Genomic DNA, 25,304 nt, shown 5'->3' on the forward strand with positions numbered 1-25,304 from the left:
AATTGCCACCACATAAAAGGTTTTCAGCGATTAATTATCCCATTAAAACAAAAACCCAAACTATATCTAGACCTCAGTAATTAGGCATTTGTCCAACATGGAGGTGGGATGTAGCCCAGTGGTGAAGTGTACTCTTGATGCGCAGTCAGTTTAGTATCGATCCCTTTGGGTGGGTCAGTGGTACAGCGCTCACTCGAATCGCGGTCAGTCTGGGATCTATCCCAGTCTGTGGGCCCAATGGGCTATTTCTCATTCTAGTCATTGCACCATGACTGGTATATCAAAGGCCGTACTATCCTGTCTGTAGGATGGTGTATATAAAAAATCCCTTGCTACTAATGAAAAAATGTAGCTGGTTTCCTCTCCAAGAATACATGTCAATGTTACAAATGTCTGACATCCATTAACCGATGATTAATAAATTAATGTGTCTTAGAGAGGAAAACTGCTACATTTTTAATCTCACTGCAATATACATTTTGTTTGAAAAAAATTAATAACACAAACAAAACAAACATTTCATCATTGTTAGTATTTTTATATATATATATATATATATATATATATATATATATATATATATATATATATATATATATACACATAAGTCACACTCACTCTACTTTTGATTCCATCAAGAATTTAGTAACATTCTTGAATATATGGTTACCTAGCCAATGAGCAAAACATATATCAAAGATGTAGACAGTTTACCCACACAAGATACAGTCTTTACTCATGTTGGATATTTGAATAAATCCATCAAAAGTCTACCTCTAAGGAATTTCAACAATATTTAGCTTTCTCCTCGAACTTTGACCCATTTCATCACATTGTTGTTTCTGCTGAGTGTAAGAGCTTGTGTTCATCAACAGTTATGTCCCCTACACTAATGTTTTTCTTATCATAGTCCAAGTTTAAGTTTTCTGCCATCTTTCCCAGTGGCAGAGGTGCACGGTAGTCTGCAGTCCCCAAAATCTTCTTTAATGCATTCCGAGCTGCCATTTCTTCTGCAATTAGTACCGTCTCACCCGGTGCTGAAATAAAACCAATTTACAATGTTATTTTTAGTTATTTGTGAGTGTAATAGTGTGTGGGACAGTTTAGTACATTTATAACTGATGGCAACATGAAGAACCTTTGACAGCATGACTGGGTTAGGCATTTTAGTCAATTTTAACTCTATTTTATACCATGGGATGGGTTAAGATAATCAACAAAATTATGATGTAGGTGTTTCCTTTCTGGGAACTGATTGGTTGTAGTAACCCTAATTTTTAATCACTAAGGCATATTTTCGACTATTATGGCCGTTTTTGATAACTGAAATCATACTTTACTTAGATTTTATGGTTTAGATTATCAATTTCCATACTTTCGAAGTGATTTTGGTCATCCTGGTGTTTTTAATATCACAAAATCATTTCTCATATTTTAAAAAATGCATGTGCATCGGAGTAGTAACAGTTATGGAGCAGGGGTGGGGAAAAATTAAATTGTCAATCGGTCCCGCTTGATGTCTATTCAAGCAGTTTGTATTGCACAAAAGTCTCTTGCTTCAGACTGGGACACTCGACCCGACAAAGCTCCGTACATAGGTGTTGATTGTAACCAGTTGCAAACTCTGGGTCCTTTGTTTTAATTGGAGTGTAATACCTTGATGGCTCTCTCACCAAGAATGGTGTTATTGTTAACGTCTGTTTTATCTCTTGACTGGCTCAGCAACTTTGACAAAATTAATGTCTAGCCTAGTGGCTGTGGATTGACACTACTGTAGGTCCGACTTCAGTGACTGACGATATATACTTAGGCAGACTTTAAAATCACAGACGTCTGAAACACAAGCTATACTGACCACTATTTATTTATTATTTTAAATCATGCATGAGATACGGATGTCTGGGCAGGCCGGTCCACTTGACGGATAAGAATTTGTTCCAATAATAGAAATGGACAGGTGCTTCGGACCGACAAGAATGACAAAAGTGGGACCGGCAAACGCACGTTTTTAAAAAATAATTGCAGTCTCAGAGATCGAGAATCGGTCCCAGATCGGGAGAAAAGGGCTTTTCCCCACCCCTGTTATGGAGTCAAGTATTAGTCTATTTTTAGAGGGTATTTCACCATTTCAAAGTCACAGACTCATGTTTTAACTCATTTGTAACTTTATCCACATGTATTACAGGTTTGTAGATTAACTAATTAAATCTAGTCTGTCCCTTTAAACAATTTAAATTTGGGATATTTGGACCAGTAATAGGACAAAATGCCATTAATTTGAGGTCAGGTTGAAGTTGAAAAGAAACATGTTCCCAGTACTTTGTTTCATTACACGGACAGTAAAAATAAACACTTTTCATATTACATTTTGTCCTGAGATAATCTTTAGTCTTAACATTTTGTATTTCGAGTAACACTTATGTTTTATATATTACTTACCTTTGGCAATGAGTTGTTTGTTGCTGTAGATGCCCACATAGTAAAGTGACATCATGCACTGCGAGGCCGACGACCACAGCAATCTGAAATAAAAGAAAATATGTTCACATTTATAGTCAAATGGGCAGCAGATCTTCACATCTGGGAAAAATGAGCTGGCCTGAAATATTTTCACCATTTATTTCCATCATACTACTCACAACATTTGTTGTAATTGGTGTAAAAATGCGTAGTTATTTGTTTGGAACCCTCTATAGCTATTAGATAGTAATGCAAACATGAATAAATATATTATCCAGATTTGGGCATTTATGTTTAATTTATGCAAAAATCTGCCTGTCCCCTCCTACAAAATTAGGAGCCCATACGCCTATGTTTATAGTAAAATTACAAATTCAGTAAGTTTCAACTGGTCTGCTTTAACTAATTTTTACATGACATAATATAGTTTTGCAAATTCATATCAGTTCCAACTCTGCCCAAAAGTACCCATGAACTCTGACACCATATAACCGTAAATAAGATGTGTTGAGTGTGTCATTAAATAAAACATTTCCTTCCATTTCCTGTTATTAAAACAAAAATTAAACATCTGATACATGTTTACACTTTCAGCAGTTATTAAAACTGTTGTCTTCACATATTTTGTCAATATTTTTTTCAAACTGCCTTTCATTGTGACAAATTTAATAATTCAGATGAAAAACAAAATGTTTGTTTTGTTTAATGACACCACTATTTGGATGTCAACTATTTGATAATTCTGACACATTCATGAGAAGAAACCCACTTAATCTTTCCATCTTCTGGACTTTCCCATAGACAGGACAGTACATACCACAGAAACCAAAAAAGATGACTATTTCGTGTACTATGTAATGTTTCATACAATTTTTTTAATAGTCATAATGAGTGATCAAAGGTGATTTACATAAACCAGCATCCACACCTTTATTGAAATAAATATTAATAGTGATACACATCTGTGCCCAATCCCTGCAGTTGCCCATAGTAATCACCAATGCTATAGATTGACGTGGAGTGTTTATAATTCTCCACAGCACGTTTTTTTCTGCGGACTATATTCCATTTTTCCTCGCATGAGTTTTTACCATAGATATTTTCGTATTTTGCAGGTGATGTGTACCTAATTTTATTTACCTGGGTTCAGGAGGTTCTTGACCTTGATTGTTCAAGACCACTGTTAGCAATCCCATCGGATTAACTACATTCCACATTTCATTGATATCTTTGCCAATCAGCTGCGGCAGGACAAAATCTCTCACAAATGCTGCTGCTTTCTTTTGTCCCTTTAGAATTAAAAGAAATTCTCACAAAAGTTATTTACATTGTCTATCTGAAATACATAATTTTTATATTTTCATAAAATACAAAATGCCAATTGATACAAATTATTTTGTAAAGTAGTGAATAAAAATAATTTTACAAAACAAACATCACAGAAGTTAAAACAGTTTATAGTTTCAGGGCATAAGCTTTGTATTTCTGTACAGAACTTTTGTCATATTTATGAATCCTGCCTTGCACTTACATTTTAAAAGGTGATCATTCAAGACAAATCAAGAGTTTAATTGAACTATTTTGTACTAAAACAAGTATTCTAAAGCAATACATAGGTCTAACAAATTTTAATATCGCTTAAGCTCAAGGGCTATAACTCTGTTACAATTAGGCAAATCCCCAGTCAAACTTTATCTGTAACTTTGCAATTCAGAAAATGTTAGCTCGATATCTTCAGATATTGTGAAAAATGTCTGGACAGATGGAGACAAAACATGTAGTCCCTGCTGGCTTGTTCTACAGTGTCATCTTTTGGTTTATTTGTTTTAAAGCTTTACCTTTGAATATAATGTTTTATTAATATATATTATTATAAATGTTAGTGCAAAATTTAACCACATTTTTTATTAGAGAGTAGCTCCACAAAACAGACATGAACATAGAATATTGCTCTCAAAGCTGTCACCTTCAAATATGTAACAGGAAAGTAATAAATATGAAAAGATGGAAGAAGAAAAAGTGTAAAATATGTTAAATAAAAATTCATTTATACCTGATCCTCATGAAGGGCACCAACAACAGCTTTAAAAGTTTTACTCAATGTTTCGATTTCTGGTGGGAAATCCTGAAAGAAAATGAAATACATTTTCATAAAAGTCACAGAATATATGATATTCAAAACACCTGTCTGTTAAGTCATTGTTATACTGGTTTAAAAAAGATGAAAAAGGATGTTACTACAACTCAAACAAATGAATTTATCATATAATAAAATTAAATACTACAACCCAAACATATGAATTTAACATTTAGTAAAATTAAAGTCTGAGCTATTTAATAATGAGTCTATAAATTACTCACAGCACATAACATAAGATCTGCAATTCCAATATTTCTTGCAATATCTGCCAGCATTTCATCGGCGGTGAGGTAATCACTGATTGCACTGAAATTTTCATAATATACAGTCCAGTTTATATTTTGGGACACGAAAGAAATGTTTTATTTAACGACGCACCCAACACATTTTATTTACGGTTATATGGCGTCAGACATATGGTTAAGGACCACACAGATTTTGAGAGGAAACCCGCTGTCGCCACTACATGGGCTAGTCTTTCCGATTAGCAGCAAGGGATCTTTTATTTGCACTTCCCACAGGCAGGATAGTACAAACCATGGCCTTTGTTGAACCAGTTATGGATCACTGGTCGGTGCAAGTGGTTTACACCTACCCATTGAGCCTTGCGGAGCACTCACTCAGGGTTTGGAGTCAGTTTCTGGATTAAAAATCCCATGCCTCAACTGGGATCCGAACCCAGTACCTACCAGCCTGTAGACCGATGGCCTAACCACGACACCACCGAGGCCGGTATTTTGGTTAACAAACAATTTATTATTAAAAATGTCTTTTTTGTTTAACGACACCACCAGAGTGCAGTTTAGTTAATAATAAACATTTGATAACTCTAACAGATTCCTCAGAGAAGGAAGGAAAGAAATGTTTATTTAACGACACACTCAACACATTTCATTTACAGTTATATGGCGTCGGACATATGGTTGAGGAACACACAGATATTGAGAGAGGAAACCCGCTGTTGCCACTTCAAGGGCTACTCTTTTCAATTAGCAACAAGGGATCTTTTATATGCACCATCCCACAGACAGGGTAGTACATACAACGGCCTTTAATATACCCGTCGTGGTGCATTGGCTGGAACGAGAAATAGCCTAATAGGTCCACCAATGGGGAACGATCCAAGACCAACCACACATTGAGCAAGCACTTTACCACTGGGCCACGTCCCGCCCCTCCTCAGAGATACCCTGCTACATTTTTTTCATTAGCAGCAAGGGATTATTATGTGCACTTTTCCCCACAGACATGACTAAACACACTAAAAAATTTGATATACCAGTCGTAGAGCATTGGCTTCAAAGGAACAAGGAATGTAAGAATAACAGTACTACATCATCTGGTTAACAAAGGGAAATAACTCATAAATAATGTGTTAGCTTCAAAGGACCTTACTGAACTGAACCTCATTTTATGAAGTGCTTTTAAAGCTAAAATCACTCAGGTGCATAAGGTAGTTTGGCATTTAAGGTTATTTTAGCAGTAAGATCTCGTCGTAAAACGAGACCCTAATCAATATTCACTCACCAAATTCCCTCTTCAAACATTCTGGGGTACGAATGTCTCAGAAAAGCCTTTATGTATCGCTCTGCTGTTTCTTCACCTGCAAGAAACATATATGAACGATTTTATTTATGCTGTCAACATGCATTGATTACCTTTCAGTTTAACATATTAAGTTCAAAACTAATAACATTTAATGAGAAACTAATTTCATATGTAAAGATCATACTTGAAATAATTGAATCAAAACATGAATAAATCTCATATTAATTGTCATGCATTTGGAGAGTTCAATTTGAAATAAAATGGGTAGTTATATTCAGTAAATGCAAAATAATGTATTTAAAATAAAAACAAACAATTTAATGTAAAAAGTATCTCACTCTCTTAAAAAAAGAAAGGAAGATACATTTGTTAGTCTCTGTTACACATAATGACTAAATCTAGTTTAAAGAAAGTGAATTAGTCCACAAGGTAGGGCTTCAGATCTCACTGAATTGGGCACAAGGATTTTTTTTCTGTTCTGAATATATAATAATGTTATTAACATCTGCTTGACAATTATGGATAATCAGAATGAATGAATGTTTAACGACACCCCAGCATGGATAATTAAACACTCTTCAAGTTACAGTAGTGTATCTTTTACTCGAATGCAGAATGGTCAAACACACTACTACCTGATGTTGCTGATAACACAGACATGAATGTATTTGGTGCAATTGTTGGACAAGGAATAACAGCAGTTTGGTGCAATCTAAAATCTGGCAGTGTCATACCTATTTCTGCTAGTTCTTCATTATCAGTAAGTCCCAGCGGTGCTGCCCTGAGATCAATCCCTAGGTCAGTTCTTCGTTTCTCTTCTATTTCAATATAGGATCTGACAAACACAAAATCACAGCATTGCTTAGAAATAAAACATTTAGAAACAGGCATTCTGAGAGAACTGAGCACTAAAGAATACACGTTTTCTACCGGGCCCAACTATTTTCATATCTCCTAAGTTCAAGGGCCGTAACTCTGTGAAAAATGGGTTAATCGCCATGAAAGCAAAACTTGGTCAGTAACAATATATGATAAAGCTATATACAAAATTTCACAGACAGGCAGGCAGACAGATAGGAGGACAGAGATGAAAACTGTAGTCCCCTCTGGTTGGACTGGTAGAATGGTACAAAGCCATGGGATCATATTAATATTTGAAAAGAACAATAAGAATCTATTTCACCTATGTGTAAAAGCTCGTCTTAAGGTTTCTTCTTTGAAGTCTTCCCCAAGTCGTTTTCCAAATGCAAACACCTCAGCTTCATAGTTCCTGCAAACAACAAAACATCAGCAGTATCTCATCAGTGAAATTCTAATGTTCAGTGATACACAAATATTTCTATATTAATTATCATCAGCTTGTGTGATGACAACATAATTTTGTTCAATCAACACTTATCAGACATGCAGCATATAATAACTGAGACACTTCAACTAAAGAAAGAGATTCTGCTATTGCCAGAAAGACTACTCTTGATTGGCAGCAAGTGGACAGTGCATGTCCCTAGACATGACAGTGACTGATTTAGAGGGGTGCACCCATTCTTCGTAGCACTACATGTGTATAAATAAAACCAAAGCAAATTTACTATCAATTTATTTTTTAAAACATAATAATAATTAATAAGTGCCTACACATTTGGTGGCATATTGACTGCTATCTGTGTGACCATTCCGTTTTCCAACTATTTAACTTTGATTATTGAGCTTAATTGACTAATGGTGATTATACGGTAAATACCAAATATCACAGAAGGAGACCACTATTTTTAAAGTGCATGTTATGATGATCATCATGTCCTTAACATTATTTGAATAAATTAGAATGTTGAAATACCAGTTAATCCACTCTGATCGGTGTCTATCTGGTTCTGGCCCTGCCTCCTCTCTCCTTCTGAAGAATGCTCGGGATACTGGCTCGTCCCACACTTTATAAGTCCGACGGAATTCTACAGGGAAATATGAAAACAAATATATAAATAAATATTTTAGAAAAAGGTATTTAAATCAAAAATAAATTATAATGGCAACATTCAAATACATGAATTATATCTAGTGATTTCTCGAGAAATTTGGCAAGGCATGGTAGACCAAACACTTTTGGGGCATTTTCACAATTTTTGGGGCACTTGTTTTTCATTAAAAAACCACAAAAATTAATTGAAATAAACATTAATGTAATTTATGTGCTTGCTTTAATAAATGAATGGCAAAAGATATAAAAGACATATTTTATTAATTAATAATACCTTTATAGGCAATTTTAGAATTAATTAGTGAAAAAGTCTTGTTTAATCTCAGGGCAGCATGGTGTTGATTAAGGCAAGATGGTGCAAGACTATTGAGGCATGGTGCTGCACAATGCTAAAACAAGCTAGGGAAAACACTAATATCATGTGAAAATTTACCTTCTTTAGTTTCCAAATAATTAGTTTTCAGTAAAAACAAAAGGTTTTAGAAACTATTTACAAAAATAACTTATTTGTTGGCATGGGATGCATTATCGGTTATGTCCCTTGTTTGAATCCTTACACTATTACACATTTATATAAATCAATTTCCACTTGTTAAATTAGTGTATTTAATGATACATGATTAAAATACAGTTAAAATAAAATATGTATTAAACAATTTAATTACTGTAAAATCTAGAAAGTTTTGCAAGCAGCAAAGTATTGCAGTACTTTCTCTATGCAAATGCTGGAATAAATCTTATATCGATGTCTAAAGTTAAAACCACACGGTTAACAACTACAATAAATTACTCTCCTACTTTGTACTTTTAATTACCATTAGATTGTCCCCAAATATTGTCCAAACACAGATTGTGAAAAAAACTATACAATGACACTGATTCCACATTATTTCCTAGGACAAAACACATGTAATTTTTGCTGACTGCCATTTTGCATTTTTATGGAATATTCTTCAAGAAGAGTAAATCAATATGATATGCACTAAGGTATAACGCAATCTTCAAGATGTCTAATCAATTATGTCACATATTTCGGAGGCTTCCACCCCTCTTGAAGAGTATTCCATCAAAAAGCAAAATGGCAGACAGTGAAAAATTGCTTGTGCAGGGCACACAATAAGTCAATACTTTTCTTGAATCCATGACGTTTCACCCCCCCCCCCCCCCAAGGCAGTTCGTCCCCAGTTTGACCTGTTTGACTCGTGTACCAGTTCGCTCCCAAGTCAATTCACCCACAACTGTTTGCCTGTTCGCCCCCAACTATTTGTCAGTTCGCCCCAAACTTTTAGTCTTTTCCCCCCCAACTCCCAATTATTTGTAACTTTTAAACAATTACTGTATTGTTTCTTTAGAGATTTTGGAGACCGCTGAGGTAGTTTGCTGTCGTCGAACCGCACATCTAAAAATGCATATGGGAGTGTGCAAAATCACCTAAAAATAGGGTAGGGTTGCACTAGAGGAAGTTCAGCACACACAGATGGGTCCAGACCACACATTCACATCGACACAGTGGGGGCGAACTGGTACCTTTGTGGGGGTAAACTGGTTATGCTCATGTGACATGGGAGCGAACTGACATCCTATTTGGGGGCGAACTGACGGAAAGAGTTCCTTATTTTCCCCAATATTGGGGTATTGAATTAGCCATATCACAGACCTGTCAACCTTTAGTCAAGAGAAAGCAGGAGGTGTGTGTTGAAAAAGCAGGAGATTTTGTCAAAAAACAGGAGATTTTTTAACTTCACACAATTTAACCCAAAATCGCAAGGTTGTTGTAAATATTATTACAATAAGTTATATGAACACTACATAATGTCATATATACTTTTTAACCTTAGATCCTGGCTTTGAAAAAAAAAAAAAAAATAATAATTAAAAAAAAAAAAAAATATGTGTATATATTTCTTTTTAAAGTTTAAATATTGTTATGATTTAATAAATATTTAAAAAAAAATCTCTTTTATCCAAAAATGTTAAGAACATAACAAGAAATTAAAAAAAATTAATTAGTACATTTACAGCATTACACTTACAGGTTACATTACATCATCATTTGTGGCTAGTGTACCCAAATTGAAGTACTCAAGACAAATTTACATAAATCTTAGAAATTAATATTCATTTTTTACTATAATGAGGAACAGTGGTGTGGTACTTATTTAAAATCATTATAATGATGCAATAAACATTGTACTTCCATTAATCATAAGTAAAACCTCATAACGGACACTATGTGAAATATACCGGAAGTATACCCATTTCCGTGGATAACTTTATATCAAACACAACATTTATTAATTGTAAAAAAAAAAAATCTATTGAAGTATACCCTTCTTACCAACTGCACAAACATACAAAATTAACTGACACAAGTATGTTTATATAGCTAATTGGTCTTTTCTTTGTCTTGCTGTGACATGTGATTTTAACATTGTGTGTATTGCTGGTCAACTCTGGGCCAGAGTCTGGCACTTCAGATCTGTCATAGCTACTTCCTTTATGTTATTTTGGCAAAAGGGGATTGATTTTTTTTTATGCCTACAAAAATGTCATTTAACAGGAGAAATTGTCTCCTGCACAGGTTGTCAGGAGATTTGATCAAATACCAGGAGACTCCTGCCGAATCCAGGAGGGTTGACAGGTCTGATATCAACGAAATATAAACATTATGTTGGTTTTATAGAACAAATTGTTTTAAAAGATATTGTATATAACTATCGCTAACCCTAACCTTAAAATAATTCTAACACATATTTCTTTAAAATCGTTATGGGGGAAATAAGGAACTCATGCCAATATAGGTGGTGGAGAAAATCTAACGGTAATTAAAGGTAGGAAAGTAAATTATTGTAGCTGTTAACAATGTGGTTAGATCTTCAGGTTAAAAAAAGAACACAAAAATAATCGGGGGGAGGGGGCATTTTGTTTCCAAATACAAGTACTATATTTAAACACCTACTAGTATTTTCTGATTTGACATTTTATAAATGTAATCAAAAGCAAAATATGAGTGAAACCTTTCAATAAGCGTGAAGAAGGTCTAATAATCAACTTCCAGCAAGATAAACATGTTTTGCCAATGGGGGCTGCCATGTTGTTTTATTCGTGTAAACGCAGTAATAAATTATATTTTCGTATCCAGGCTCATTATCCAAACGTGTTCAAATAAAGACGTTAAATTATACTTTTTCTTTAGAATATTCAATTAAGAATGAATAGGCAAGTCTCTTGAAAATAGATTTGGATTTGGACCTATTAAGCCACAAAAATGTGACATGTAATTACGAAACTCTGCGGCTAGCCTCCAAAACCAAGTGTTGTCAATGTTAGCAGCATGCATTTCACTAGAGTTTTGCACTTTTACAAAAGATATTCAAAAGTCCCTGGTCAGCTATATGCAGGGTAATTAAAACTAACGATTAATTTATTATATATCAAATTTAACACAAACGTGAACGGCAGGGATCGAAATGTTTTGTCATTAGCAGTACCTCCCATATAGCCCGAGTACTCTGACTGTAAGAGAGCTAGACGGACATTTGGACATAAACACGCTCTCATTACAGTCAGAGACCAACCTATGTCTTTTTTTGGCAATTCCTGACTACCAAACGGTAGGCAACGAGTCCAGCTCTAATACCACAACAATCCTATGTTTGACGTCAAATACCTTTACATCAATCATTTTCGAGTTAAGTGATACAAAAAATCCACATATTAATCACTAATACACTTACTACAGAAAGAAACCCGACAGCACCCACATTCAGCTACGCTTCGTGACACTCCGTCGCAACAATTGCAAAGCTCGGCGATCTATTTCGAGACGTAGACCACGTGATCGCGCACTGGGCGATTCCGCCTTGTGCAGCAGTTACAGGGGCCGTCTCGTATCAAGCGAAGTTACAACATGGAAGATTTGGCTAATGCCGTTTTGGATGAATTTGGATTTCATTACGTCATTAAACCAAAACAATTACACATTCCATTTTGAATTTGAAGGATACATTTGGGGTGTTATCGACAGGATACGGCAAAAGTATGTGCTACGTACTGCCTCCTCTTATGAGATGACCCCTGTAACTGCTGCACAAGGCGGAATCGCCCAGTCTCGAAATAGATTGCCGAGCTTTGTAATTGTTGCGACGGAGTGTCACGAAGCGTAGCTGAATGTGGGTGCTGTCGGGTTTCTTTCTGTAGTATGTGTATTAGTGATTAATATGTGGATTTTTTTGTATCACTTAACTCGAATATGATTGATGTAAAGGTATTTGACGTCAAACATAGGATTGTTGTGGTATTAGAGTGGGACTCGTTGCCTACTGTTTGGTAGTCAGGAATTGCCAAAAAAAGACATAGGTTGGTCTCTGACTGTAATGAGAGCGTGTTTATGTCCAAATGTCCGTCTAGCTCTCTTACAGTCAGAGTACTCGGGCTACCTCCCATACAATGTATAACATGTCACCTATCTGAAAAACTAAAAAGTATTAGCCCTTCCCTTAGAATCTGCTAACTTTAGCTGTTGTTTCATTTCAACTTATTTCCAATTAAGGTTCAAGCACGCTGTCCTGGGCACACACCTCAGCTGTCTGTCCAGGACAGTAGGTTAGTGGTTAGTGTGAGAAAATAGGGTGTAGGCCCTACCGTAATGGTCTTATTGAGTCGTTAAAACTCGCTCTGGGTGTGAGCTGGTACCGGGCAGTACCTGCCAGCCTTATGTTTGATGGCTTAACCACGACACTACCAAGGCCGGTAGCTGCTGTTGTGCTTTAAATAAGTATGTCCCCATCAAAATTGAATACCCCACCCCACTCCTAAGTGCTTTCCAGACAGTTCGTCCTCTGGACGTTTCGTGCACAGACGATTAGTCCACCGTACAATTCGTCCACGTACAAATCGTCCACCCACTTCTGACAATTCGTCCACTCGATTACAACATTTAGGCCAATAAATCTAAAATGTTATTTCTTAGCCACTGAAATGGTTAATCATTTTCGTTTTGTGGTAAATTACTATTATCATTATTATTAATAATAATAATTTTGAGAGCTCGTTAAAAAATAGTGTCATAATAAATTTGTAAATACAATAATAATAAATTTACTTTAATTGTCCCATTCCCTATTATAATTACAATATTATAACTATAATAGACTATGTTTATCAAATTATCCCCATCATACTTGGTAACCCCCTATAGGCATGGCAAAGCTTATTTAGTCCATGGACGTAATATACGGTAAATAACTAATGCAAATTTTTTTATAGTGGATGAATTGTCGAAGAACAATTTTTGGTTATGGACAAATCGTCTCGAGTTCAACAGTGGGCAAATTTTTAGTGGACGAATCGTCTGTGGACGAATAATCTGCATCCCCTAAGTAAACCTAGCTGGCTACAATACTGGATATGTGATTGAGAACTTGGAAGATTGGGCTATTTTTCACTCTGTCATTGCACCACAACTGGTGTAACAAAGGCTGTTGTATCTACTATCCTGCCTGTGAGATTCATGGAGTGGCAGCAGTGTTTCTTATTTGTGTGGTCCTTACATGTATATATATCTAACATATTATATAACTGTAAATAAAAATGTATTGGGTGCATTTATAATCTAAATTTATAGGTACAGTCGAACCTATATATAAAGGCCACTGAAATGACTTGGCAAAAGTGGCCATTTGAACAGGTGGCTGTTATTTACAGGTAAAGGAAAACTCATAAAATAATCAACAGTCGTCACAAAAATATAAAATAAGAGAAAGAAAAACTTAATTTTTATTGTATAAAAATGTTATTCATAGCATAAATTTAATATGTTTTGTTGAAACTCACTCTAGTATACACCTTTTGAAAATGTCATTTATCTTTAATTATTTTCGACTGCATTGTGTTACCTATTAAATTGCAGGTAAGAAATCATTATGCATTAATAAAAGGGCTAGTTTGCCAGTGTGACAGACATGTACAAATTGTAACATTGTGGGTTTGTTTCAGTATTATGAGTATACTTTTATTTTTTTGCAGAAAGAACAAAATACATCCGCACATAACAACACCCCAGAAGAGAGCAATTTTGAGATGTCTTTTGATGGAACAGGAAAACTTAGAAATATTAAGCAGACCGTGTATAACTAAGGTATTGTTTAAAGAAATTCATACTGAATTCACTTGTTTTGTGTCCAATCATTTGAAAACAAATGGCTATATAAGCATAAAGATTAGACATGTAAGATATGTTGATTTCCAGTTGTAATATAAATGATTAGCTTGCTAGGGTGTTAAAGCCACAGTGCTTGCGTCACAGGATCAAACCACTTCAGTGGATACATCAACTGATTGGGGTTTTCTCATTTCAACCAGTGTACCCAACTGGTCAAAGGCCATGGTATGTGCTTTCCTGTCTGTGGAAAAGTGCATATAAAAGATCCCTTGCTGCTAATGGAAGAATGTAGCGGGTTACATCTGATGACTATGAGTCATAATTACCAAATGTTTGACATCAAATAGCCAAATGGCAATGATTAAGTAATCAATGTAGTCAAGTAGTGGTGTCATTAAACACACAAACTTTAAGTTTTAATTTTTTTTTTTATTATTTTTTTTTTTTTTTAAAGCCACAGTATGCTTTCAAAACAAACAAATATTTTTTGATTATATTGAATAGCCGTTTAAATCGTGTACATTATCAAGCAATATGATCAACCTGTCTAAATATATTACATTTGACATTTTCAGGAACAATCCTCAGGTCACATGAAGGCAATGTATGATTTCCCGACACCAAACTTCAGGAAGATGCGTGCAGGCAACATGCCTCCACATATGTTGTTTACGGACCAACTTGAACACTTAAATGTATCTAAGAAATGGAAGTGATACTATTACTTTATTTGTAATATTTAAAACTTTATAGTGCTTGAAGAGATTTTGATCTGCAATCAAAGTGTTTGACATGTGCATATATAACAACAAAAACTCTTCCACCAAGTTCCAGTGTTTGTGTTAACCTAGCATAATAAGCTGTTGATGTGGATCATTATTTTTGACAGAATGTTACACTAAAAAAGAAATGGGTGTATACAAAGGTGTGAAATGAACTTATATCACTTGGATCGTAGATTTTGAAAATGAAAAAGATGGTGGGTTTTTTAAGTCTTTTGGGGGGGGGGGGGGGGGGGGGGGGGCGGGGGGGGGGGGGGGGGGGGTGGGGGGGGGGGGGGGGGGGGGGGGGGCGGGGTGGTTCTATGAATGACTGAATCTGTATGTTGTGAAGTGAAAATAAATGTCATCAAAAGCATTTGTTAAGAACAGTTGTTTTTGTGTTTGTCTATTTCACCCCTAAAGACCTGAAATTGTATGTTAGCTTCATGACATTGGTTATAGTAATAAACTGTTGCCAACATATATTTACACAGCTTGCATGTCAATCATATAGAAACTGCCTGTGTGGTGTTCATAATGAAGTTTTCTTAAAATAAAGTAACACCTCAAGACATGTTTAAACACTTGCAATGTGCAACAACACCAACACTTTTAAAATATGGCTATATGGTGACACATGGTCAAGGGAAAGAAAGAAAACCCACTGCTCATTAGCTACTCTTAATGATAAAGCAGCAAGGAATATTTTATTTGCACTTTCCCATAGATAGGATATATGCATTTAATTAATTTTTTTTACAGATCATGCACAATATCGATTTTTATACGCTGCCAATTTCTGGTGGGTTGTATACTTTTTGTTGGGGGGGGGGGGGGGGGTCATCGGTGTGCATCTTTCTTATTCATGTAGTATGATTGGGATCAACAAAATTTGTATGCAAGCAGAACATGGAATAACGGTGTGTCAATATACACCATGACCTACTTCTTATAGCCTACATTAATGCAAAGAAATTTAGTTCTGGTCACATCGTACTTATTCAAATGGGATCAACAAACCTTGCATGCAAATGCATCTCGTAGGACAAAGGAAATCCTTGTCTGGGCCATAACTTTATCATTTCATGCAACACATTCAATAATTTGTGTGCTTCTCAATCAAACTCCTGACCGGCATATCTTACTGATACTGTTATCAAAGAGTATGGTTCGGTTACAATTTCGTTTGTTAAAGTCTCAACCACGATTAACAACTGATAAATACCATTAGATTCCCTCCCACAATATTTTGTCCAAAGAAATCTTGAACAAGAGTACCGGGTGAGGTACATGATATGCCCATCAGGAGTTTGATGGAAAACCGATATTAATGAATATGTTACAGGTATGATTCAATTCTAATTATGTAAAACTTTTGCAATGGGATGGATGAACAGTTTTGGACAAACTACTGGAGAAGGTGCTGGCTGATTAATGAAGTCCTGACTTCTTCAAAGGCTAAACAAGATATTCCTATGATGTTCAGAATATAGACAAATTATTTGATTTATTTGTATCACCATGACCTAGTAATTGTATGCGACACACCACCATCCCAAGTTGTTCCCTACATGTGAGGTTTGATGGTCCTGTATGCAGGATATTGTCCAGACAAGGATTTACTGTTATGTGCAGTAGACCATGAAAAGTAGGTCACAGTGACAGTGACCTAGTAATAGTATGCGACACACGAACATCCCAAATTGTTCCTACATGTGAGGTTTGATGGTCCTGTAGGCAAGATATGGTCTGGACAAGGATTTACTGTTATATGCAGTAGGCTGTGAAAAGTATATGGTCCAGACAAGAAAACATTAACACATGCGGACGTATGGATGGATGGACAACACCACACCATAATATGACACATCATAGACAGGCTTATAAAAAAATCACTGCAATGACAAATTCCACATACTCAGATTTTTAGCATGTCACTCGTATCAACTTTCCGAGAACTGTGACAAACAGTTTTCACCAGCTGCTGTTATTGTTTTTTTTATAATGGAATATTTTTTAAGAAAGGTGGATGTGGAAAACGATTTTGACAAATAAGTCCCAACGTTATGTTTACATACTATTACAGACATTTTAGATTATATTTCAAACAGGGTGTGGCCTTATTGTTACAAAATGTTACACAGAGGGAGGGGTGTGTAAAAATGCCAAATTTTGTATTAATTGTTGAACAAAGTTTAATTTCATACAAACTTCTTAGTTCAATTTGAACTACTCTTACAACTATAAACGTGGGACTTTTACTTCTGTAAAAAAATAGTTGACCCATTCCCTCATCGTTAATGCTGTTCTATTGCTGAAGCGAAAAAGAAGTTTGTTTTATTTAACGAAACTACTAGAGCACATTGACTTAGGGGCCGTCCATAATTTTGAAAATTTTCACAAGTGTACAAACCGTAAACGTTTGACCACTCCCCTCCCCCCCCCTAAAAGTATACATCCCCATTTTAAAAAAAAGTGTACACTGGCCCCTTTACACCCTCCCCCCCCCGCGTACGGTTTGTAGGCTTGAGGAAATGTTGAAAATTATGGACTGCCCCTTATTAATCATCAGCTATTGGATGTCAAATACTTGGTAATGTTGACATAGTTTTAGAAAGGAAACCCGCTACATTTTTTCATTAGTAGCAAGGGATCTTTTATATGTACCATTCCACAGATGGGACTGCACATGCTGCAGCCTTTGAAAGGAAGGAAATGTTTTATTTAACAACGCACTCAACACATTTTATTTACGGTTATATGGCGTCAGACATATGGTTAAGGACCACACAGATATTGAGAGAGGAAATCTGCTGTCGCCACTTCATGGGCTACTCTTTTCGATCAGCAACAAGGGATCTTTTATATGCACCATCCCACAGACAGGATAGTACATACCATGGCCTTTGTTACAAAAGATGGGGAGCACTGGCTGGAACGAGAAATAGCCCCACAGCCTTCAACATACTTCTGAAGCGAAATGAAATACTCTTCTGGAACAAGGGCTATACTGTAGGTTTGTACATAGTCAAAGACAAACTGTTTTTACCATTTGAAGTTAACGTCAATAAGGCTGATGAGGTTGCTGCTAGGGAGCACTTTATATGATGGCTTGATCTGATATTGAAAGAACCATTAACATCCAAACCCGTATTATCATGCATTTTTTTTACCAATCTGATATGTTCCTAATATTAGTCTTTGTTTAATGGCATGAAAGAAAGAAATGTTTTATTTAACGACACACTCAACACATTTTATTTACGGTTATATGGTGTGAGACATAAGGTTAAGGACCACACAGATTTTAAGAGGAAACCCGCTGTTGCCACTACATGGGCTACTCTTCCGATTAGCAGCAAGGGATCTTTTATTTGCGCTTCCCACATGCAGGATAGCACAAACCATGGCCTTTGCTGAACCAGTTATGGATCACTGGTCGGTGCAAGTGGTTTACACCTACCCATTGAGCCTTGCGGAGCACTCACTCAGGGTTTGGAGTCGGTATCTGGATTAAAAATCCCATGCCTCGACTGGGATCCGAACCCAGTACCTACCAGCCTGTAGACCGATGGCCTACCACGAAGCTGGTTTAATGGCATGAAGAAAACGTAGGCTCTTATGTTATTAGCATGTAGTGGATCATGATCTGTGCCGCCATATTGTTGAACAAAATTAAAATATTCTCCCAACAAATAGCCTGTCATCCCTAAAATATAAATAATTCTGAAATGACAGAATTGACCAATCACGTAAATCCAAAAAAAGAGAAAAGTATAGATTGGTTATCATGGGTAGGCATATTTTCCCTTTGGATTTTTGCAGAGGGAGAAATGCAGTAACCCCATTTCGTTCCGTTAATGCATAATGAAATATGTTTATTTGAATACTTTATTATATTATACTGTTTTACAAGTCAGGCAGATCAATCATGTTTTTTCTAGTAATTCTAAAATTACACGTTTTTCATTTGTTAAACTATCAATATGCATTGGTTGTCTGAGTATGCATCTTTTCAACACGAGGCTCATATTTGACCTCACTGTCCATTAAGTTCGAGCCCTATTATCCAATGTTATTATAGTTTATCTAATGGAATACAGTCTCTTAGTTAACAGATCTGGCACATTTAATATTGCCGGTACTAGTTTTATTGAACATACTAGACAAAAACATTATTGTCAACATGCCTAAATGAAATAATTCTTATGAATTGTCTCATTAAAGTGCAGTAATAATTATTTAGTTTTTTAGTCAGCTATGGTGAAAGCTGCATCTATAAATCACTTTGACTTTAAACATACAATACTTTTAAGAAGAACCAAAACATTTCTTTTTTCAGTCCAGTATTACTGCCATACTAATGCTGCATTCATTCAGTGCTCATGAATTTTGTGAATTCACAAGTTCTAAATTGTAAACACGACTTCACCAAGTGCAGAGTGTTCAGGCGATTTATAGACAATCTGCACTGTCACTCCAATCTCACACACACCTAACTCATAATTGCTCGAGTAATTTATGATTGTTCCACCACTTTTCCCAGCAGTTGTGAATATTGAGACAGAAAATCCTACCCTAGTTCACAAGTTATTTATTTCGCAAAACAAATGCTTTTCACAACTTGTGAATTTGGAAATATGATATTCACAGACTTCTAATGAACACAACATAATACATATAGTTTATGAAAGTACACAATATCATTTTTAAATATCGAATACAATACACAGTCATATATGCTAGGTCAATGACCCTCCATAGTCAAAACATCTACATCATGAAGGCATTCCGCAAGGAGATGGCAAAAACCTAATGTCTTATCATATTTGATATAGATATATATTTTCACTACTGTAGATATCTGTATTCTGTGAGGTCATCTTGGTAACTGTTTTAGTATACTTCATCAATAATAACCTATGAAGTTTCAAGAATCAGGTTTTTTCTTGATCCACAAGTGTAAGACATTCATCTGCAAATTCTGCAAAAATTGGTTCCTTCATAGCCATGTCCATTTCTTGTTTAGGATTGGCTGACGTGTGCAGTGACTTCATTATTGTTCTCAGGTGAGGGTTTTCCAACAGTCCCAACATATGTTCCGATTCTCCTAGATAAAATAATACAAAATATATAGCATATTAAGGAATTAAAAACTGAAATACCACAATTAAATAAGGATTTTTGTGAAGTACCAGAAAATCGTCCCAAAAAGAATAGAATTAACATGCTGTATTCAATCTGAGTGTGGAGTACAATGTAATGGATATTTTGCAGAAAATATATATTGGTATCAGCACCTATAACTTGTTTTTGTGTTTTTTTATTTGCTTTATTAATAATTTCAGTTTGGTTTGTTGTTGTGTCTTCACAATAAAGAGACATTGTAATATACTTGACTGATCGTTGTTAATCAATTATCAAAAGTAAATGTAACAAAAAACATGTTTGTATATTACCCAAATTATACTTCAGACCAGAAATTATGGATTTACAAAACATTTTGCATCAAAGGAATAAATTAAAACTATCTAAATATTACAAATTTACAATAATAATGGTCCCTTTTCTGACAGACAACTGCAAGTAGTAATACATGTATATTAACACAAAATGCATGTATTCTAACTATCAAGAATCAACTGAAGTGTTCAGGGTGTTTTTTTTATTATAGCAAAATATTTTATCCCCACATATTTACCACAAGTTTTCACATTCCACTTTGAGTAAAAAAACTTTAAAAAAACCCTTTTAAAAACTGACCCAAACTCTTAAGTTTTTCTAATGACACTTTGTCTTCTGAATCTGCAAACTCTTCCTCACTGTCAGATATTTCTCCATCTTCTACAAATAAATAAATTATTATATGAATGAATGAATGAACAAGCATTCTGAGAGTACTGCTAAAGCAATAGATGTTATTGCGCCCAACAAATTTCCATATATTTTAAGTTCAAGGGCCATAACTCTGTGAAAAATTGGTAAATCGCCATGAAAGTGAAACTTGATTTGTAACAGAACATGATACAGCTACACACAAAATGTCAGCTCAAAAGCTCAAGACATTGTGGAAAAAACATCCGGAAAATTATGTGGGACAGACAGATGGAGATGAATCCTATAGTCCCCTCCAGTTGGACCAACAGGGGACTAACAAATAAAACTATAACTTTAAGTATATTTATTTAGAAGTATGTTATGTTATGGATATTGCAGGTACCTTAAGTTTATTTTTCAGTGCAATGTAAACAAATAAATAAGTTCTTAAAAAAGTATATTTCCAGTACATTAGAAGTTTTTAAAAATTAATTTATTACCTTTATTTTTCACTTCAGTGTTCTCACTGTGAGCTAATTGTACAGCTGCCTTCTGCAAGTTATTGTTGATTATTTTTAGAGGACTACAATTGTTTTCTGAAATATCAATAAAAACATGTGATCACAATACTGAAATTACACAGTAACCTGCTAAACTGTAATAACATTTAACAGCAGAACCTAGAAGCTAAAATTGAGGTGAGAGAGTCCCACAAATTTGATGAATATTTGTTATACCGGGCCATAGAAACAATATGTAAAGTGTATGCGGTGTTCATGCTATAGTTGGGGAGGGGCACAACCACATTACTAGTATAAAAATTTAAATACATATAATTACACGTATATACATATTATTATATACATGCCCCCCAAACACACGCTGGCTAAACCTGTGTTAACATGCACTGGTAAACCTTGGCCCTTACAAAAAACATTTTGTCCCTCGGGTTAGAATTGCCTTATCTATACCTCACAACGGTGATAGATTCTAAAATACATGTATTGTAGGTAGTACTAAACCAAATAACTTCCGCCTGGGTCAAAGTTTGAGGTGCACCGAACTTTTGATAGACAAGTGAACACCACAAGTCCTGTGATTGGTGATAAATGTGAGTGTTGGTGCTTGAAACATGTATGGGTTACCTCGAGAAAAAAAGTACTCAAATTTTGTGTGGAACTAGGGTAGTCAAAGATGCTACCCGCTATTTCAGAAATGAGCAGATTGACCCCCAATTTTTTCTGATTCACTTTAAGGGTGAGGAGTGTTAGTATTTATATCCGTGGTGTCTGTGTCGATTTATACGATGCAGGTAGGAGTTTTAGCCACATGTTAGCCACTATTGTTGTCTATGGGATTTGATTTGGTAGTATACACCCTGTATACAGTTTACAGTGCAAAACCCACCCTCCAAAAAACCAAAACCCCCCAATTATTATGAATGTTTATGTCACCACATTTCATTTCATTATTTTTCATGCTTATATTCAATTAATGTTCAAGCACACTGTCCTGGGCTGTCTGTCCAAGACAGTTGGTTAGTTGTTAGTTGATTAGTGAGAGAGAAGAGGCTGTAGTGGCCTTACATCTACCCATTGAGCTCTTAAGAACTTGCTCTTGGTTGGAGCTGGTACCGGGCTGCAAACCCTGTACCTACCAGCCTGTAGTCTGATGGCTTAACCACTGCACCACCAAGGCCGGTTATGTCACCACAATTTCGTTTCCGATTTCCATCCAATTTAAAATGACTGTTCATATTATACATGCATGTAATTACTGTAAATACAAACACTATATTACATATATGATCTCACCTTTATGTGACTTGTAACATCCAACAGAGCAACTGTAAAAGTCATGAAAAATATCATGTATTTTCATTTAAATTGATAATCAGTCCCTATCTGAAACATTAACCATTCTTGCCCCTTTCCTAATGACTTCCAGTAATTAATATTTTCACAACAAACTTATAGAAATTAGCACAGAAATCTTTCCATTTCTGTTTTTTTACTTATATTTAAGGACCTACATGTACATGCAAATTCTAAGATGAAATACTTAGAAAGTATAAACTGTTCCAGCTTTGATTATTATAATTCAGATTCATTTATCTTTGTATCGATAATAATACAAAGCTGAATATAGAGTGGAGTAACTATTGTTTTTGTTAGTATACACAAATTGCCAAAAATTAATGTATATTCAATAGCACTTCAGGACATTATTCAATCAGTGAATATTAGTATTAACAATACAACAGGTAGGTTTTGAATATCTTAATTGTTACATTTGATCTTGAGCATAAGAGAAAAAGCCTGCTGCATTTGAAATGTAATTAATATCTCAAAACAAATGTGGATTATATGTAATTAATGTAGATCTTTACTTTAAAAAATATTAATATCATCATGTTTACTCACTATCGTGCAACACACTTTGGACATTTGTATTTGGAAACTTCTTTTCGACACACCTCACACTGTACAGACTGTATCTTGTTGTTCATGGCTACTAAAAATATATAATAAATAAAAAAATGAAATTTAACATTTGATTATGGTATATAAGATTAACAGAAAAACATGATGGAAACTGATAGCAAAAGCATGTGAATTTCTTAAAACAGAACATGTGCTGCGCCCTTGATTTGGCTTTGTATAAAATAAATATAGCAAACCTCACAGTACTTTCACTTGAAATCCATATTTTGTAAATAGTACAATTTTTTAAACACAAGATTTTCTTGAAACACATTCAGATGCAGGTCTGTATGTTTTTTGTTTTTTTTTATAATTCTGGACAAAATATTATGTTTAAGTTTTAGAAAATAAGTAATTAACAGTACCTTTTGTTAAGTATATCATGTCAAAACACTACTGTTGGATGTGTTATATTTTTTATGTATGAAGCCAAAAAATGGTGCAAAGAATGACTGTCATCACCTTAGAGCACATCAATTTATTTGTCATTGGCTATTGGAAGCCAAATATTTGGTAATTCTGACATATACTCTTAGAGAAGGAACTCGCTACATTTTTCCATTAGCAGAAAGGGAAGATTATATGCACCAAAACCCAGACAATTCGCCCCCAAACCTGTTTGCTCCAGTCAGATCACCCCCACGTCACTTCACACCCCCTTCCCCCCAAAATTGTCAGTTTGCCACAAACATATTACCAGTTCGCCCCACATAAAATCTTGTTTGCCCCCATTTGGGATTTGGTGTATCCATTGTTGAATATCAATCAGTAAGAAAAAATCCAAATTTATGAAACAGACGTTTGATCACTTGTTTAATGTCATTAATCTTGGAAGAAAATTCAAATTCAGATAAAAAGAAATTCAAAATACATTTTAGTCCTTACTTTAAATAAAATTATTATTCATATATTAGTGTACGGTATGTAATGCAGTTTTTAATAAGCTGCAATGAGAGCTGTGACATGACAGGTGCCATGTAAATCGAAAGCCCTTTAATCTAGGTTGACCAAATTGCTGTGTATATATTAATAGTTAACAGTAATCATTGCAGATGGTGATTACCTTCTTGATACTTAATCACTAATAACTGAAATTGACCGTGTGTGTTCATCCCACTACTAAAGAAAGGGCATGGTGAATACCACCTATACAAATATGAGGCCACATCATATGTCTGTAGTACAAAGCACCATTTGATATTAGCCAATATCATAATAGTATTATTTTCAAAGCATCAACCTAGTTGTTTCAGTTCCATGACTAACCTTTAAAATTTATATTTTATTTTATTAAATATATTTATGGTGTTAATGTATATAATTTTAATATTAATTTTAATATTTAACAGACTAGATCAGTGGGGGTGGGGCAAATTGACAGTTCATTGTAATAGATTATTATTTATCTTTTATTAGGATCTCCCCAATATAAACCCATTTAATAAGTGGTTGTAATAGCAGAGTTTCACTGTAATATTAATAAATAAAATGACACCAACATTGTAGACGTCCATTTTTAATTTTGTCACAATTATTTACGGACATTAAATTTGGGGGCGAGTTGCCCAGCATTCATTGTCTGTGGACGAATTGTCCAGAGGGACGAATCAACCGCATTGGTCGTAAACGAATCAGCTGCATCCCCGATAATGCACCTTTAAATCTAATTTTTAAGTTTATTAACACCAAGTTTTGTTTAAGCCTTAAGGGTACCGAATAAAAATTATACCTTGTTTAGAATCAGTGTTTTTGCCAGTATTAATAGGGTCACCGGTGGGCCCTGACAAACAAAAGTTAACAACCCTCTTCGCACTTTAAATATATTTCCTTCACGTGGGTTTGCCTTTCTGTTTTAATAGTGTCGATTAGTTAAGAGGCCTTGCTCTAAACAACAACAGGAATCGAGACTCCCTATACATGATGATCTTGGTTCTGTATGTTATAAAGATTATAGATG

The 25,304-nt window shown here is 34.9% G+C and overlaps 3 protein-coding genes across 3 annotated transcripts; 1 reads left to right on the forward strand and 2 right to left on the reverse strand.

Annotated features, from left to right (window-relative positions):
- Positions 1–572: 572 nt before the first annotated feature.
- Positions 573–11,258, reverse strand: LOC121389632 (39S ribosomal protein L44, mitochondrial-like). Its single transcript, XM_041521275.1, has 10 exons — positions 11,141–11,258; positions 7,986–8,097; positions 7,332–7,418; positions 6,883–6,983; positions 6,128–6,203; positions 4,822–4,906; positions 4,514–4,585; positions 3,601–3,749; positions 2,440–2,522; positions 573–1,037 (listed from the first exon to the last, which is right to left on the reverse strand). The coding sequence occupies exons 1-10, from the start codon at positions 11,214–11,216 to the stop codon at positions 829–831; spliced, it is 1,050 nt and encodes a 349-aa protein (XP_041377209.1). The 5' UTR covers positions 11,217–11,258; the 3' UTR covers positions 573–828.
- Positions 11,259–11,414: 156 nt separating this feature from the next.
- LOC121389639 (ribosomal protein 63, mitochondrial-like) lies at positions 11,415–15,298 on the forward strand. The gene is made up of 3 exons (XM_041521288.1): positions 11,415–11,525; positions 14,151–14,262; positions 14,862–15,298. The coding sequence occupies exons 1-3, from the start codon at positions 11,458–11,460 to the stop codon at positions 15,000–15,002; spliced, it is 321 nt and encodes a 106-aa protein (XP_041377222.1). The 5' UTR covers positions 11,415–11,457; the 3' UTR covers positions 15,003–15,298.
- A 4,327-nt stretch (positions 15,299–19,625) lies between these two features.
- LOC121389651 (zinc finger HIT domain-containing protein 3-like) lies at positions 19,626–25,232 on the reverse strand. The gene is made up of 6 exons (XM_041521298.1): positions 25,077–25,232; positions 23,288–23,378; positions 22,679–22,710; positions 21,365–21,460; positions 20,811–20,891; positions 19,626–20,157 (listed from the first exon to the last, which is right to left on the reverse strand). The coding sequence occupies exons 2-6, from the start codon at positions 23,371–23,373 to the stop codon at positions 19,985–19,987; spliced, it is 468 nt and encodes a 155-aa protein (XP_041377232.1). The 5' UTR covers positions 23,374–23,378; positions 25,077–25,232; the 3' UTR covers positions 19,626–19,984.
- Positions 25,233–25,304: the final 72 nt, after the last annotated feature.

This window comes from Gigantopelta aegis, chromosome 3 (assembly GCF_016097555.1).
Source record: "Gigantopelta aegis isolate Gae_Host chromosome 3, Gae_host_genome, whole genome shotgun sequence".
Classification (NCBI taxonomy): domain Eukaryota; kingdom Metazoa; phylum Mollusca; class Gastropoda; order Neomphalida; family Peltospiridae; genus Gigantopelta; species Gigantopelta aegis.